Here is a 16,741-nt window from a genome sequence, read left to right as displayed (position 1 = left end):
CTTAGAATAAAGCCTTAGAATTTAGGACGGTTTTAATATTTCACCGGATGGAAAAATGTTTTAGTTGCTCCACTGCGCCCCCTACGGATGGGGTAAATGGGAATTTCTATTGACAAGATCTGTAGGGGGCGCAGTGGAACAACTAAAAATGATTTCCATCCGTTGAAATATTTTTATTTTCTGGCCAAAAAGTGTATTTTAGACGTGAGGTGGGGGGCTCAGAGTGTTCCCACTAAGTCCGTCTTTGTTTTGATGAGTAGCGAAAGTGTATTGGATTATTTTTCACTAAAGACGAGAGGCTGCGTCCGCTGCGCTACCGCGGGTGTGCGGGCAACGGCTCGAAAGTACCATAGCGTTAAGGAGAACCCCTTCTAACGCTATGGACCAGAGCTATGCCGTCTCATAAGGACCAATACGAACGGGTGCCGGGGGGGTAAATAAATGTTAGTTTATTTCGCATCGGAACGGGCCAGCCCGAAACGACCTCTATTCTTCATGCCAAAGCAGAGACAGGCAGGCTAGTGTCACTGTGACGCCGGATCGGATTCCTTCGTTGCGGTCGGTCGCTGCTGCTGGCCAAACGTGTTGGTGGAGATTGGTTTGGTGTGTGTGTGTGTGTGTGTGTGTGTGTGTGTGTGTGTGTGTGTGTGTGTGTGTGTGTGTGTGTGTGTGTGTGCGTGCGTGCGTGCGTGCGTGCGTGTGTAGGTGTAGGAGCCGGAGGGGGACGTTTACACCATATTTGTTAAACCTATTATGTGATGATGTCTTGAGGGCTTTACTTTACACAAAACCCCATTGGAATTTAGAAATAGACTAGACGCACCGCACTTGCAGTGGTTGGCTACTACTGGGAAGTGTGCATACTCAAGTAGACTAGAGTACATTTTTAGGTACAGCCTATTTACAGTCAAAGTATATAGGCTACTTGACTTCAGCATTACAATTTCTGCTACTTTACAATTTTAGACTGAGGAATATTTTTTATTCCACTACATTTATTTGACATATTTACTTAGCATACTTGATTCAGATTATTAATATAAATATAAATAAATAAATAATGGTAGGCCTATATAAATAAGACTTTATTGGGGGGGATACCCAGTGGTACCCTGTGTGTGTGTGTGTGTGTGTGTGTGTGTGTGTGTATATATATATATATATAAACACACACACACACACACACACACACATAATATCACTTACTGTCCCTTTAAGTGTGTCTGTGGGATTTATAAATATTTAACCAATTTAAAGTATAATAGTTTGTTACAAAATAATAACTACACTGGATCCTTTGTTAAGGGCCATTCACACTGAGCACTAACTATAACAATATAGTTATTTAAAGTTAAGTCAAGTGGATATAAGGAAGCGTTCACACCAACTACAAAAATATACAATGGTGAACGATATAGTTATAGTTATCTTTATAGCTATAATGCTCAGTGTGAATAGCACTTTACACAGGTTTTTTTTTTTTCATGAAAAGTAACAGTTTTGGACATACAAGGTTCTTGCCCTACAGTAACGATATTAAATTGTCGGTCCTTAAAATTAAAAAGGTTGAGAATCACTGATCTACAAGGTCCCACCACCACTGCCAACAATCCATTCATGGCATTATATAATACAAGAACACTCACCCCCATGCTGTTGGGCGGGAGGAGTAGCACGAAGGCTCTATACGTCCTCCTGGTGGGGGCTCCTCGAGTCCTCACTGGCAGGTGAGTCAGTAGGATATAACAGCAGTGACCACACAGAAATGTGTGTGTGGGGAGGAATCAATAGGCATAACGACTAAATTGGGGAGAAAAAGGGGGTACGAAATAATTGGCTACTCTAAATTAAAGAAAAAAGAACGTTCGCCCCTGGTCAAATCCAGCGACCCGAACCCTAACCCTCGTTCGCCACAATGTATTAATAAACATAACCCCAGTAAAACTATGCCTGAACCCAACCTTATTCCTAAACCTAACCTCAGTAAAACTATGCCTAAATCTAACCTTATTCCTAAACCTAACCTCAGTATAACTATGCCTAAATCTAACCTTATTCCTAAACCTAACCTCAGTAAAACTATGCCTGAACCTAACCTTATTCCTCAACCTAACGTCAGTAAAACTATGCCTAACCCTAAAATTATTCCTAACCTTAACCTCATAAAACAAATACAAGAACAGCAGGAGGGCGAGCGGTCCGAGAAATAAATGGGGGGAGAGTGTGTTTTGGGGCGAGCGTTCAGGTTACCTAAAGGCCTACTGTCCCTCCCACTAAATGGTAAATGGACTGCAATTATATAGCACGTTTACACTATTAATACAGACAACAAAGATAATTAATAGTGGATTAAACTATTGTGATAATAAACAGTTTATTGGTTGATTTAAAATAATTTACATATGTGAATATTCATAAAAATAAAAATAAACATAACTTTCACAATCTCCGTCATACGTTTAATTCATGCAATAAAAAAAATACACATTAAAAGACCCATAGCATCCATATTCTTGGACAAAAATTTGGCACAAGTAGCAGATCTACAAGCACACAACGCATTGTGAGCTTATAGATGTTTGGTGAAATTATTCAGTGAGCGAAAACAAAAGGGGTCTAGTTAGTATAGAGCCCTTGGGAATCTGGTCAACCAAGTATAGGGTTTAAGTGGTTGACGCAAGCTTTGAATCTAATAATAGTCTGAAAATTACAGACACTTAATAGTTAGAGTGGATTACAGCTGAGAGGAGAAAAACAAAAGTGTGTAAATCAACATATCTTCTCTGTCGGGTGGAAACAAAAGATTCAAATTCAAAAGTAGCAAAAGCAGCAGATCTGCAAGCTCAAAACGCGTCGCTTCGCCCCCCCGTTTCGAGCTTGCAGATCTGCTACTTTTGTGTGACGCTGTAGTATGATCAAGTAGGGCGTTAATTTACGAAAAAACACAAAAAGTTTAAATATGGAGATAGGAGGTTTCTGCCCGACAACAACGATAGAAGTCATGTATTCCTCCTGTAGGAGAAGATGCACTCGGGGTGTCACAGACAGACAGAGAGACATGGCTCCACTCCCCTGTCTCCTTGTGAGTGTTTTGCTGGGGGGACAGAGGCAGCGGCGGCGTCCCCTGAGAGCGCTGGGAAGAGTGCGCTTTATCACAGTGTCGACAACAACCACCAAAACCCAAGGTCATTTTCTCCAGACTTCCTCCCCGGAAATGTAGGTCGACTTGATGTTGAGGTCTTCATCGACCAAAACGAGGTCTGTGAAGAAGGGTAGATGTTTTGTTTGTATACTCACTGCAAAACTCTGACTGTCAACTTAACTCAGGAATGAACACAGAAAATCGAAACTACTGCTGGTAAAAGAGTCACACTGTAAAATCCTCTTGTTACTAGGTCTGTCACAATATATTACGTAATTGCATTATCGTTAGAAACGTTTCCATTCATCTGTATTAAAACAGCTGGATGAAATTAACAGAAATGTCATATTTCCATCATTATTATGTTTCCCACGCTCTGTAAACCACTTGGTGTCCCTATTTAGTAGCCTGGCATTGCTAGACTGATGACGTGGATTCACTCACACGTTCCTCCACGGTATCAGTCTGGACTTCGGCCCATAGGCAGAGAGTATGACAAATCAGAAAATGACCGGGCCAATCAGTGACTGCGTTTCAACTGCTGTCCGTACAAAAGTGAAAAGCAACCCCTGCTTCCCCCCGGGGAAAGACATTTAAAAAATGTCCAAACTTTATTGTTAGCAATTTTTCAAAATCTTTGAAAGTATAACATTTTGAAGTACATGGCCTGTTTTGGCCATTAGTAAATTATTCATTTTGATTATTGGTACCGCTCACTTAGTACACAGTTACTTATAGTGCATCTGCCTTTTTTGCTTACACAGCCTACAAGGCAAACAGAAATGCTATTTTTATTTAAACATTCCGATGTTCAATGCCAAAAAGACAATTACATCATTATTCACAAGTATTTGTGAGACAATTAATCGTCAAATAAAATTATAATCCTTTGACGAGTGTCTATACAAACACCCGTGTTCGGGGGAGGGAAGCTGAGAGTATACAAACGGAACCAAACATAGGGGTCCATTTTGATATAAACACAGAGCAGTTTTACAGTGTATAGGTTAGGGTCCCAGAGATGAAGAATGATGTCAAATGGGGGTCTGTAGCCTAATGCACATCAAACTGGGGTTCCCTGAAATAAAAAAAGGTTGAGAATCCCTGTAGTGAATGATCACCTGCGTCTGTGCCGTAATCGAGGGTTCCCTTCCTGTCGCTGATGCCCAGTAGCTGAGCAGGGTGAAGCGAGGCTGCTTCCAGAGCATACTCTATAGTGCAGCCTGTCAGTGCGAGCACACATACACGCACGCACACACACACACACACACACACACACACACACACACACACACACACACACACACACACACACACACACACACACACACACACACACACACACACACACACACACACACACACACACACACACACACACACACACACAAGATCAAGGTTGACATCTTGTGTACTGGTATATAAAAAACATCTGTTGACGCTACAAACTATTAGTTTTGTGTCATTCCCGACGGAGAGAGGTAATTGCAACGATGTCCGAACTACAATAAAGAAAAGACAGTGATGCGTCTCTGGTCCGATCCACGTGAAAGTGCTTTCCACCGGAGTTGAGCTCAAAACCCTGGCCCTTGCCGCTGGGACACACGGAGGGACAGTGGAGGGAGCGCTCGTTTTGGTACACATGATGAGAACCTATTCCGTCCAGCCACGGCTTGCCAACTCGTACACCACACTTGCCGGCGTGCATGACTCATCTCAGTCAGGTGATTTAAAAAGTCAAGCGTTTTGTTGCAAAACCTTGTACATACACAGGACATTGAGTTAACCAAAATGAGCGCAGCGGAGCCCACCTGCAGTGGAAATCATGTACACGCATCAAATCAGGCGCGCCGTCTGCTTCAAGTAACTTTTGACATCGTCAACTAGTACATTAGGTGTCCTACCTATCATTGAGACTACCGGTAAATGGAAGAGTAGGGAGGTTGGAGACCACCTCCAACCACTGCAGACATACTAGTTATATTGTAATAACATACTCTACCATACAGATTGGTTAAAATTAATAAGATTGTGTTCTGATGGTAGCTTAAGTATTTCCGTTGGGGATTTTCCACTTCATTGTTTATTTAGACAGAAGAAGAAGTGTAGAGAGACAAGAAAGGGTGAGAGACATGCAAGACATGCCAGGAACCACAGTTGAAGTTTATAGCCGTCTAAATAAAATATTTTTCCTGCCTATTTATTTGAAATTCAGTCAAATAAGTCCTGAATTGTAGCTTTAACAACCAATATGCTATAATGCCATTATCTTTGTCTACGTCTCTGTCTACCCTTTTGTGTCTCTCTTCACTGACAGATGAAGTAGCATACTGCTTGATTTATACTTGGTTGTGCGCCAGTGTTGCACCATGCTGGGCGAGACCTGCTACTCGGAGTATCTAACCGGAAGTACCGCCTCGAGGAAGTTACATTGATGTTTTGCAGATCTGTTTCTTGTTTTACATTCACCGGGCATGAAACCAGTGTTGTGATTGGTTGAAAAAGACATCCTCCGGGGGAAATACATTCAACGGAATCCCTATTAACACAGTCCACACTTTCTGCCTTAGTAGGTTGTTGCCAGGCTTTTCTCCTCGTGAGATGAGAAAAGGCTGGGAGGGAGGTTAGTGTCGCACACCGAAAATAGCAAATCTACATCTACAAGCTCACAAAGTGTCGCAATGGGACGCTATTTTTGGCTAGCTATTTGCAGTGCGTGACACAGTGTGAAACCAAGGATAAAAAGTATTCCTTTGTATGGATTTCTCTGAGAACATGTTGTGATTGATTGATTGATTGAATACTTTATTAGTCAGACATTTAGGCTAAAAGGATAACACAAAAAAAGTCCAAGAGACTTGTTTCCATTGTGGTCCTATGTTTTCAATTCATAACACAATAACACATATCATGGAACAAATATAATAAATATAAAACACTATATTGTAGGACTCACCCGAAGCTTGTTTGAAGTGTCTTACACACATATCCATGGTGGCTATACTTCCGCTGAGCGTTGTGGTACCTAAAATAGGACAACATGTTCAGCATCCAGATACAGTACTGCTCAGTATAACTATAAACCCACTGAATGAAACGCTACAGTCTCCTGTATCCATTTCATTTGGTAACCCATTACAGTCAGTGGTGCCTGTACAACAACCGTTTTAGGATAATTTAAAAAATAAAACGTATAATTTCTCCTTAAACTAGTAACTAAGAGCTGTCAGATAACACACTTCTTTGACATGCTTTTTCCGCAGCTTCTTGATTTTGAGGTTTAACAACATTCAAATAAGTATATTATTCTTCAACTATGTTCATGTTTCAATGTATGACATCATCTGAAAGCTTAAAATCTACACTTTAATATTGTCAATTATACTAATTGCTAATTAATTGCTAATTAATACTGTCAATTATGCTAATTGCTAATAGTTATCTTTAGGCTAGCGGTAATGGCGCTTCAGATACCCAGCCACCATCCAACACAGTGACAAATGTCCAATGGTGAAAGAAAACTAATTAAACACTGGATGGGTGCCAGTTAGTTTTGGGACCTGCTACGTAGGCGTGGAGCCCCTGTATCTCCAGGACCTGCTGTCCCAGCGTGTGACGTCCAGGTGGAAGACCCATGGCTGTGATAGCATCTGTCACCAACACCAGACCTGAAGCACAATACCCAAAAACTCACATTTATTCATGTACTAACAGTAAAATCCTTAGTTATCCCATTTGTCCCTTGTTTCCCTGAGTCAAGCTGAGACAAGCACACAAAACGCATAGCTTGGCGATGTGTTGTGAGCTTGTACATCGGCTATTTTAACACCAGAGCAACACCAGCACTTTAGTTGTTCTTTTTTTGAGCTTCAGCACACGCTGAAACGTGTCCGTCGTGTAGCTCGGCTAAATCATTTTAGTTACGTTTTGTACACTCTCAGGAGTTAGAAATTAATAAATCCAACAGAGAATGTAACCGGTAGTGTCATTTTACATTCAGAGATAAAGCCACGCATCAGTTTTCAAGCAGCGCTCCATGTAGCTATATGTTTACTAGCGTGATATCGAGGCCATGTCTGTTTCAGTTCATTCCAAAGCTGGGAGTTCAGAAGCATAGTAAAAAAAATAATACTGACCACTGGGGTGCGCTCTGTGGGCGATGCGCAGCGCGGCAGGGTTGGTGTGGATTCCGTCTGCGATCATGCCGTAGTACACCGTCCTGCCAGCAGGGATCTGGTCGCTGGTCAGCAGACCCACTATACCTGGGTCACGATGATGGAACTGCATGACGACACCATGACAGACAAACACCAATAACGTATCATCAGAGGTCCACCGCTACCTCAAAACAAATCTGACACCCAGCTACTATAGCAACGATTCTCAAATGTTTCATTTCAAGCACCCCCCCAGTTTGATATCGTCTCTGTCGGGTGGAAACCTCATATGTCCAAAACTGCTACTTTTCAGGATTCAAATTCAAAAGTGTCAAAAGTAGCAGATCGACAAGCTCAAAAAAATGTGACGCTTCACACAACTTCCCTCTACTTTTTTTTTGCCTTTATTGATAGTACCAGTGGGAATTGACAGGAAACAGGGAGAGAGACAGGTCGGGATTCGAACCTGCGACACACTGTCAGGCTGCATTAGAGCCTATATGTGGTATGCACCTGGACCGCAAGGCAAGTGGGCGCCCGCGGATCTGCTACTTTTGATGCTTTTGTGCGACGCTGTAGTATGATCAAGTAGGGCGTTAAGTTACGAAAAAACACAAAAAGTTAGACTATGGAGATAAGAGGTTTCTGCCGGACAACAGCGATATGCATCAGGCCACGGACCCCGATATAATTGGTCGGGCTCTGATCTACGTTTATTTGATTTTATTTCAGACACACAGCCTGGAGGAGGACTAGATGGGACTCACGGCATTCATGGCGTTGAAGAGATGTGTGATGGAGGAGGCTCCATTCTTAACAGCATCCTCAGCTTGGGACAGGTTGGCCACCGAGTGTCCTACACAGTGGTGGAAAAAGTACTCAAATGTTTTACTTAAGTAAAAGTATCGATACTGCAATGTAGAAGTACTCTGTTACTCTGTTAAGTCTGGAATTCAAAATTTACTTGAGTATTGGTATCAAAATGTAGAAAGAAAAGAATCAATAGTTGCAGCCCTAGATTAAAGCTTTAGCTTTTACATATAAACCTACATTTAAACACATAATTATGGACTGACATCCATGGAGGTCCTAGTATCTGTAGATGTACATTAGATTGATTGATTGAACACTTTATTTAGAAGTTTGCAGAAAAAAGCACATGAAAGTACAGTTCAAATACACGGTCAACTAAATAGGATTACATTTTTTTTTAAAAGCCTATGACTTGTTTCAATTGGGGTCCTTCTGTACTAAATTCATAGTGACATTAAATGACAGACAGATATACACTACTATGCAGAACATCATATAAACAGTTCAAAAATAAAATTAAGAAAAACAAGAAATATGTACAGTAAAAAGTTCGAGGGTGGGGGGGGGGGGGGGGGGGGGGGGGGGGCTAGGTTATGACTTTTACAGGGGCCAGTTTGGAATTGCAGCCACATGAAGGTACTCTTTTAGGGCAGTTTTGAAGGTGAGTAGGGTTTTACACTCCCTCACTGCTTTTGGTAGGGCATTCCACATTTTTGTTGCATAGCAGAAGAACAAATTCAACCCCTTGTTTGTGCCAAATCTGGGCTGGACGAGATCAGTGGAGCTACCTCCGGTGTTGTGATTGTGGACTTCATTTACGTTTTTGAAGTACTTTGACAGGTACATGGGTATCTTAACGTTGTGGTGCATCTTGTAGACCAGGCCCATTGCAAGTTGCTGTACTCTGTCCTCTACCCTGAGCCATCCGACCCTAGCAAAATGAGCAGGGGTTAGATGAGTTGTATGTTTAAGGCCAAGGAGTAGCCTTACCAGTTTGTTTTGGGATGTCTGGAGCCTTGTTTTTAAGGCCTTAGTGGTGTTGTGGTACCATGCGGAGCATGCATAGTCGAAGTAACCTTGGATGAGGGCCCCTGTAAGAATCCTCAAAGTATTCTTACTGACTAGAGAGGAAATCCTGTACAAAAAAACGTGAAAAAAAACGTGGTAGATAAAAGGAAGGCTCACCTAGAGACACAGTGATGCCTCTCTGGCTCAGCTCCCTCACCACCGCGGCGCTGCCCTGCAGCTCGGGAGCCAGTGTCACCATGGCGACGTTGTCCAGGCTGCCGTAGGTCTCCAGCAGGTCACTGACGCCTCCGGACTGGAAGGAACGCAGGTACTTCTCTGGGTGGGCTCCTTTCTTCTCCAAGCTGATGAACGGACCCTCCAGATGGAAGCCTACAGGAAAGCAGAGAGATGGAGAAAAGGGTTCAAGATGTGTTTGTCTTTTTTGGTTATAAAACAGACAGTACAGTGTGTCAAGAGATTTCCTGCTGATGGTCAATTTATCCCCTAGGGCAGTGGTTCTCAACCTTTTCAGGCCACGACCCCCAAAAATATTCATATTTGAACTGGGGACCCCCCCATCCTGAAAAGCACTTTTGTAGGAGTTGAGGCATTTAGTCTGACATGGTTCCACAGATAAATATTGTGAAAATAGCTGATCTTTACGTTTTTCACTGTCATCTGGGGACCCCCCCAAAATCATGTGGCGACCCCCGTGGGGGTCCCAAGCCACAGGTTGAGAACCACTGGCGGGGTTCCCAAACCTTTCCATGCCACGGACCCCGAAATACAGGGCACACACACACACACACACACACACACACACACACACACACACACACACACACACACACACACACACACACACACACACACACACACACACACACACACACACACACACACACACACACACACACACACACACACACACACACACCCGTTTCAACTCAGTGTTTATTTTGTCTTATTTCCAGACTCCTGTCTGTTGGATAGCTAGGTAGAGAGCACAATAATAAATCACATAGCAATTGGTAGCTTTGATCGCCTGTAGATCGGTGTTTCTATCATGTCTCTCACCCTTTCTTGTCTCTCTACACTTAAACAATTAATTAACCACTTAAACCCTATATAGTTGACTGGCCGGAGTCCCCCAGGGGTCTATAGGCCCCTACATCCCAGTTCCACTCCTTGTTCAGCAGGGAGTGGAACTGGGATGATTGATAGTTAGAAACCAAGTCGATCCTTACAGGTCTGTGTACAAATGGAACACGTAAGGGCATTTGTACTTTTTTTTATGGGGGATCTGTGGCCTAATGCATACCAAACTGGTGGTCCTTGAAATTAAAACGTTTGAGAACCACTGTTCTATACAGCTGTAAAAGAAGCATCTTACCCAGAATCCCAGCTCCTTCCGTTCCTCCATTTTGAACTTTGACCTGAGGTATGACCTGGGATCACATTAAATAAAACCAAAATCAACTATTTAAAACAAGCTCACATTACATCGCATAGTGGCTTGTAGATCAGCTATTTTCACTAATCATCAGACAACAAAGTACATCCGTTCAGTAGGGCTTAAGTGGTTAAATTGAAGAGTTGGCATCATAGATTACACACGTGGAAGAGAGTTGACAACTAATAAGGGCCTTACTAAAAGACTTTCTGTCTAGTAGTGTTGTGAAGTTGTACCTTGTGGTAGACGGCAGGAGGAGAAGTGACCAGCGTGGGACAGAAGGACGTGACACCGTGCTCCAGGATCTTCTTGGCCACAAAGGCCACGCCAGCACTCACGTCATCGGTAGCTTGAGAGAAGTCAATGCCATACCCTCCTAGGATGACAAAATACAAGTGTCATTCTTGTGTCAATGTTTCCTTTAAGTCAACAGTTTAAAAGAGTAAACGCTACAGATTCAGAGGATTCAAAACTCTTCATACGGTCTAGGACAGGGGTCTTCAACGTTTTCAGGCCAAGGACCCCCTAGCTGAGAGAGATGAAGCAGGGACCCCCTCTATATTGTATAAAATTGTTTCAGATTAAACTTTTTTGTTTACTTGGTCTGCTCTTTTTTCCCTCTACACCTATACATCTTTGCCAAAAGTAGCTGATCTACAAGCTCACAACGCCTCGCAGCGCAAAGATACAAAGATTTGGCGGACCCCCTGTAGTAACTCTGAGGAGCTTGTAGAGCAGCTATTTTCACTATTTTAAGACATTTTCAACATAATAACAAAAAAGCCTTACCAGTTATAGCTGCAATCCATAACGTTTTTGTGTGAATACAACATGATTTTGACCCATCTGTTATGTATGTTAAAACAATAACTAACATCTGTGGTTGCAGTTGGTCTACCTGCTCTTCTATTGAGAAATGTATATCCTGTGGTCAGGTAGGACACCTACTGGTCGACAAGAGGTACTGCATCAAAGTCAAACCCTAGCCTTTTAGCCTCTGCTCAAATAAGCTGTCCTCTTGTAACTTCATTCTGGGTGATGTCTTTGTTTTTAACTTGCACTTACAGTTAATATGGTACATTATAATGGATGAGGATAGGATAGGATACTTTCTTGGCAGTTTAAAAAAAAGTCACAACAGTGTCATTCATTACGAAAACGCCAACGTGGACAATACACAAAAAAACTGTAGCTTGTTTCCATTGTGGTCCACCTTGAGCCATATGACAACATACAAACACACTGCACAAACAACCATGAAACAAGATTTGATCCTTATATATACACAGCAATACATATAGGACAAGAAGGTGCCCTGAGAGTAGAATCCAAAGCGGAGGGGGCTATCCGGGGTAGGGGTTTAACAAAGACCAGTTAGTGACTTAGTGTTAAGATGGAGCCATGATTTGAGGCCATTTTTAAATCTTGCAAGAGAATGAAGAGATTTTAGGGCTGGAGGGAGGGCATTCCACAGAGTAGTGGCTGCGTGATAAAGGAGCCCATGGCGACTATGACCCATGAAACCCTTAAGCCTGTGACTCTAACCTGTGACGTCATTAAAACGTTACGTTATTCTTAGTTGCATGCAGGTGTCACTGCGACGCGTCGTGAGCTTGTAGATCTGCTATTCTTGGTACGTGAAGTATAACTTAAACAGTAAACAGGAACTAGACCACAGGTACGTGAAGTATGAACTTAATAGTGAACAGGAACTACTAGACTTTCCACAGGTACTGTGGAAGTACTGTGGAAAGTCTGGTGACAGAGCATTTACTCAATCAACAAATGCAACCAAATGGACCCGTAACCTTATGGGTTCTGTATTTTTTCTTCTGTTTTTTACTTTCTTGAGACTGAAATTGTTTTCCTTATTTTGTCATGTATGTAAGTGTTGAAAGGGTAAGCAAAATACGCTATTTTAGCTTCAGCTTATACCTTTTTTGGTCATAACTATGTCATATTTATTTATTATTATTATTGTTTTATGCGAATGGAGCATATTGTTTTTGCATAGTGAAAAGATCAAAATCAAAACTTGCAAAGTGAAGTGAAGTTCATTGTGCGGGTCCATTACCGTTGATCTGTAGGTCCAGGAAGCCCGGGGCGATGATGCAGCCTCCACAGTCGACTCGCTTGTCAGCAGAACCCTGTTCATCAAAGAACAACTTTGCTGGGTCCAGAATCCTTCCCTCACGGACCCACAGGTCCTCTCTGCAGCCACACACACACACACACACACACACACACACACACACACACACACACACACACACACACACACACACACACACACACACACACACACACACACACACACACACACACACACACACACACACACACACACACACACACACACAGAGACATTAGGGCAGGGGTGTCAAACGCATTTCAGAGTGAGGGCCACATTGGGCGAAAGGTGACTTGATGAGGGCCAGTTGCGGGCACTTACACAGCTGTCACTGGCATTGACTTCCAACCTGTATGTCTCAGTCATTGCCATAACTACGGTATATCTCTCTTTACAAATTGTGTTTATTTTTAAGAATAACAGCTACTTTAATTAATTGATATTACGGTTGCAGGCTACAAGACATTTGGTATGAGAGGCGAATGGAAATTTTGTTTGTTTAAAAAATAGATTTGACTGTGTGGCCTTTTCTAACCGGCTCCCCCTGGGTTGGTGTCGAAGTGTCCTTGAGCAAGGCACTGAACCACTAACTGCCCCCGATGAGCAGGTTGGTGCCTTGCGTGACACATTGTAAAGCGCTGTGGATGGATAAATGTAAATTTACCATTTACCGTTTTATGAACTTAGCTGACATTTTGATATCCCTCATTGTGCTATAAGTCATCATCAATGTACGATACATTATTAATATCACTATCCCTTCCCTACCATAGGCAATTAATACTTCTGTTTGTTATTCATTTGAATATTGGCCGCTCGGCAGAGTCGGCACCTATTGAAGGGCACACCTGTCCGTCCTCCTATCAGGAGTCCCTTCTTTTGCTTTCACTTGCATTATGAATTCACCTATAAACATGTGACAGACTTACTGTAAGGGCCATCCAGACCCAAGAATGATAAGGACTAAGGACAGCCAGGGGTATCGTTTTGAATTATTTTGCTTTCACTTGTATTATGAATTCACCTATAAAAAGGTGACAGACTTACTGTAAGGGCCATCCAGCCCCAAGAATGATAAGGACTAAGGACAGCCAGGGGTATCGTTTTGAATTCTTTTGCTTTCACTTGTATTATGAATTCACCTATAAAAATGTGACAGACTTACTGTAAGGGCCATCCAGCCCCAAGAATGATAACTACACAGATAACTATAACGCTCTGTAAAATGTCTTGTACATTGAGATGGATTTTGACTGGCTGTCAGTGTATCTATTGTTCATCAAATCGCCCTGAAAGTAATTCCGGTGAAATTGTTCACTGTCGTCCTTACAGTTGTGGTGTGGACTCACAACATATTTATAGCTGTCTTCTTATAGTAATCTTCATATTTCATATACCATTCATCATACTTCATATATCACTGCAACCCTGACAAGAGCCGCTTTGTCTACTGAAACGTCTGATTTATACAGTATATAGCCTATCAACCACTTAAGCCATTTTTTTAACTTTGGCTATTTGAAAATAGCCAATCTACAAGCTCAAAAACATTTGGAACATTTTCGCCCATAATGGCTTGCCCAAAATAGGGACACCAGGTTGAAAGTGGTAAATATATATATATATTTGAATCAGAGCTATTTCACTGTACAGTGCCTCAGTCCCTATCTGTGTGCGTGTGTACATGCGTGCGCGTGTGTCTGTGCGTGCGGTACCTCTGCAGCTTGTGGTCTCTCAGTATCTGGCAGTTGACAAACTGGGTGATCGGAGCGTCAGACACGGATTTATTGGATGGCATCTTTCTGCGGACTGGGACCAATAGTTCACCTTTTCCCTCAGAGTGGAGGTAGATCCACTCAGTGGTGTGGTGGATTTAATGCTCTGGTCCGCTTGCTTCAGATGATACAAAACAGATGAAATAATCAATTTAGGCATTTAGCAGACGCCGTTCTCCAGAGCGGCTTACAAACATTAGATCGCAGTAAACAGAGTAAACAAGAACTTTAGTCAAACAAGGTAGTCACATAAATAGAGTGCAAAGAGAACAATGCAGTGTCTCAAAGAATCGGTCTAAAACAACATGCTATCTAAATAGCATTCTGTACAATTGATTAGTGGGAAGATGGCAGTGGTGGAAGTACTACTACAATTTTGTACTTGAGTAAAAAGTATCAATACCACAATGTAGAAATAATCCTTTACAAGCCTGGTATTCAGAATTTACTTTAGTAAAAGTACAAAAGTATTGGCATCAGAATATACTTAAAGTACCAAAAGTAAAAGTACTCATTTTGAAAACTTGTGAAATGGGACATTCTGCATAATGAGTCATTATGCAGAATGTCCCACTTCAAGTTTTCAAAATGTATAAACTTATTTTGAAAAAAGCTGATCTACAAGCTCACAAGTGTAGATCGTCTATTTTCAAATAGCCAAAAATATCTACAGAGCTTAAGTGGTTAGTGCATGTTTAGTAGTAAAATCTAAATCTACAAAGTAACTATAAACTAAAGTTTTCAAAAAAGTACAATACTTTCCTCGGATATGTAGTGGAGTAGAAGTAAAATTATTGAAAATTGGAAATACTCCACTAAAGTAAAAACATACCTCAAAATTGTAATTAGTTAGTAAATAGTAGAAATGAGTTGCTTTCCACCACTGGAAGATGGGAGAAAGAGCTTCTGATGTCAGCAGCCTTGTTAAGTATATGCACAGTATCCACTATAACAGTGTTATATATTGACCTATGAATGCCATAAAATATGAGGTGTAATGAATTGAAACGAGCACAGATAAGCCCCATATAGGAAGTTGATACTCTTATCACAGTAAGGTGCAGTTCTTGACTTTGACCCCATATCTAAATAATATTCAATCTCATGGAGTCGGAGACTATGAGTAAAACTAATTAATTTGTAACTTTGCGTTATTACTTTGGGGGCCCTGTAGATGTGGGAGCTTGTAGATCGGCTATTTTCGCACGACTATTAGTATAGGCTAGAAGTTAAATCGAGTCCATCTACACATTCTAAAGTCCTTATAAGGGTGCAGCACATGTCATAACTTATAAGGATAAAGTTGCAGATGCACATGCCAATATAATATTTGATGATCAAAGTCGCTATTATCAGGTAGACAGACAGTAGCCCACTTACCCCATAAGACCAGTTCCTCCTTAATCAAAGGGAACGGGATAGTGTCACGTGACACAGACCGGGGCTAGTCAGCTGGTCAAACCAAAACACGAGGAAGGAAGTGTCGAGTCTTATCGATACAAAGACAGCTTCCAGTTCTGACTTCAAAATAAAAGTTTAGCTTGGTTAAAGCAGTGGTTTTCAACCTTTTTTGCGTCAAGGACCCCCAAATTGACACATATTAGCCGGACCCCCATTAGAAAAGATATACCAGGGACTCAAACCATTTTGATTTCTTGGGGGTCCCAAATCTACACTGAATCATCGTCATTAGTGTTCATTTAACTCTGAGAGTGTGCAATGGTTCCATTTACAGTTACAGACACATAAGGGTCAATTGGTCTATAACTATTAATTTGGCTGGGGACCCCCTGGAAACCCCTCAAGGACCACTGGTGGTCCCCGGACCACTGGTTGAGAACCACTGGGCTAAAGGTATGGTGAAATGAAAAATACGTTTTTCACACTTTAGGGCATATGGTCATCATATGGGCAAACAATACATGCCATTACATTTGTGGGTATTTTTGTATCAAAAGTCTAAGTCCCTAAAACGATTCTCCCAGATAACACAGACAGATTCTCTTTCTGTCCCTGTGTCTTAGGAAAACAAAGCTTCTTCTCAGGAAGGTTTTACGATGAGGTTCAGGTTGGAGGGAAAACTGCCTGTGTAGGAGTGGTCAGCAAGTCCATCAACAGGAAGGGAAAGATCTATCTGAGTCCCTACGATGGTTACTGGACTATAGGGTTGAGGAATGGAAATGAGTATGAGGCTCTTGCTGACCCTCATGCCGTCCTCCCTGTAAGAGAGGAGCTCCAGAAAGTGGGAGTGTTTGTGGATTA

At 41.9% G+C, this 16,741-nt stretch overlaps 1 protein-coding gene across 1 annotated transcript; it reads right to left on the bottom strand.

The window, feature by feature from the left end:
• Positions 1 to 2,357: 2,357 nt before the first annotated feature.
• On the bottom strand, positions 2,358 to 15,895 carry amdhd2 (amidohydrolase domain containing 2). The gene is made up of 12 exons (XM_084071817.1): positions 15,860 to 15,895; positions 14,420 to 14,597; positions 12,648 to 12,784; positions 10,810 to 10,949; positions 10,514 to 10,568; positions 9,298 to 9,510; positions 8,067 to 8,155; positions 7,279 to 7,423; positions 6,703 to 6,810; positions 6,099 to 6,167; positions 4,264 to 4,365; positions 2,358 to 3,260 (listed from the first exon to the last, which is right to left on the bottom strand). The coding sequence occupies exons 2-12, from the start codon at positions 14,500 to 14,502 to the stop codon at positions 3,187 to 3,189; spliced, it is 1,215 nt and encodes a 404-aa protein (XP_083927943.1). The 5' UTR covers positions 14,503 to 14,597; positions 15,860 to 15,895; the 3' UTR covers positions 2,358 to 3,186.
• Positions 15,896 to 16,741: the final 846 nt, after the last annotated feature.

This window comes from Gymnoscopelus microlampas (assembly GCF_963454915.1).
Source record: "Gymnoscopelus microlampas genome assembly, chromosome: 11".
Classification (NCBI taxonomy): Eukaryota; Metazoa; Chordata; class Actinopteri; order Myctophiformes; family Myctophidae; genus Gymnoscopelus; species Gymnoscopelus microlampas.
The sequence above is the reverse complement of the archived record's forward strand: the minus strand, read 5'-3'. Positions and strand labels throughout refer to the sequence as shown.

What these genes read in the sequence shown, in the direction of transcription:
- amdhd2 (XM_084071817.1), bottom strand. Translation starts at nt 14,502, where the DNA reads ATGCCATCCAATAAATCCGTGTCTGACGCTCCGATCACCCAGTTTGTC. An exon ending in AGGCATCACTGTGTCTCTAG is followed by an intron (nt 8,156 to 9,297) that starts GTGAGCCTTCCT and finishes ACCACTGTGTAG; the next exon opens with GACACTCGGTGGCCAACCTG. An exon ending in CCACAGAGCGCACCCCAGTG is followed by an intron (nt 6,811 to 7,278) that starts GTCAGTATTATT and finishes ATTGTGCTTCAG; the next exon opens with GTCTGGTGTTGGTGACAGAT.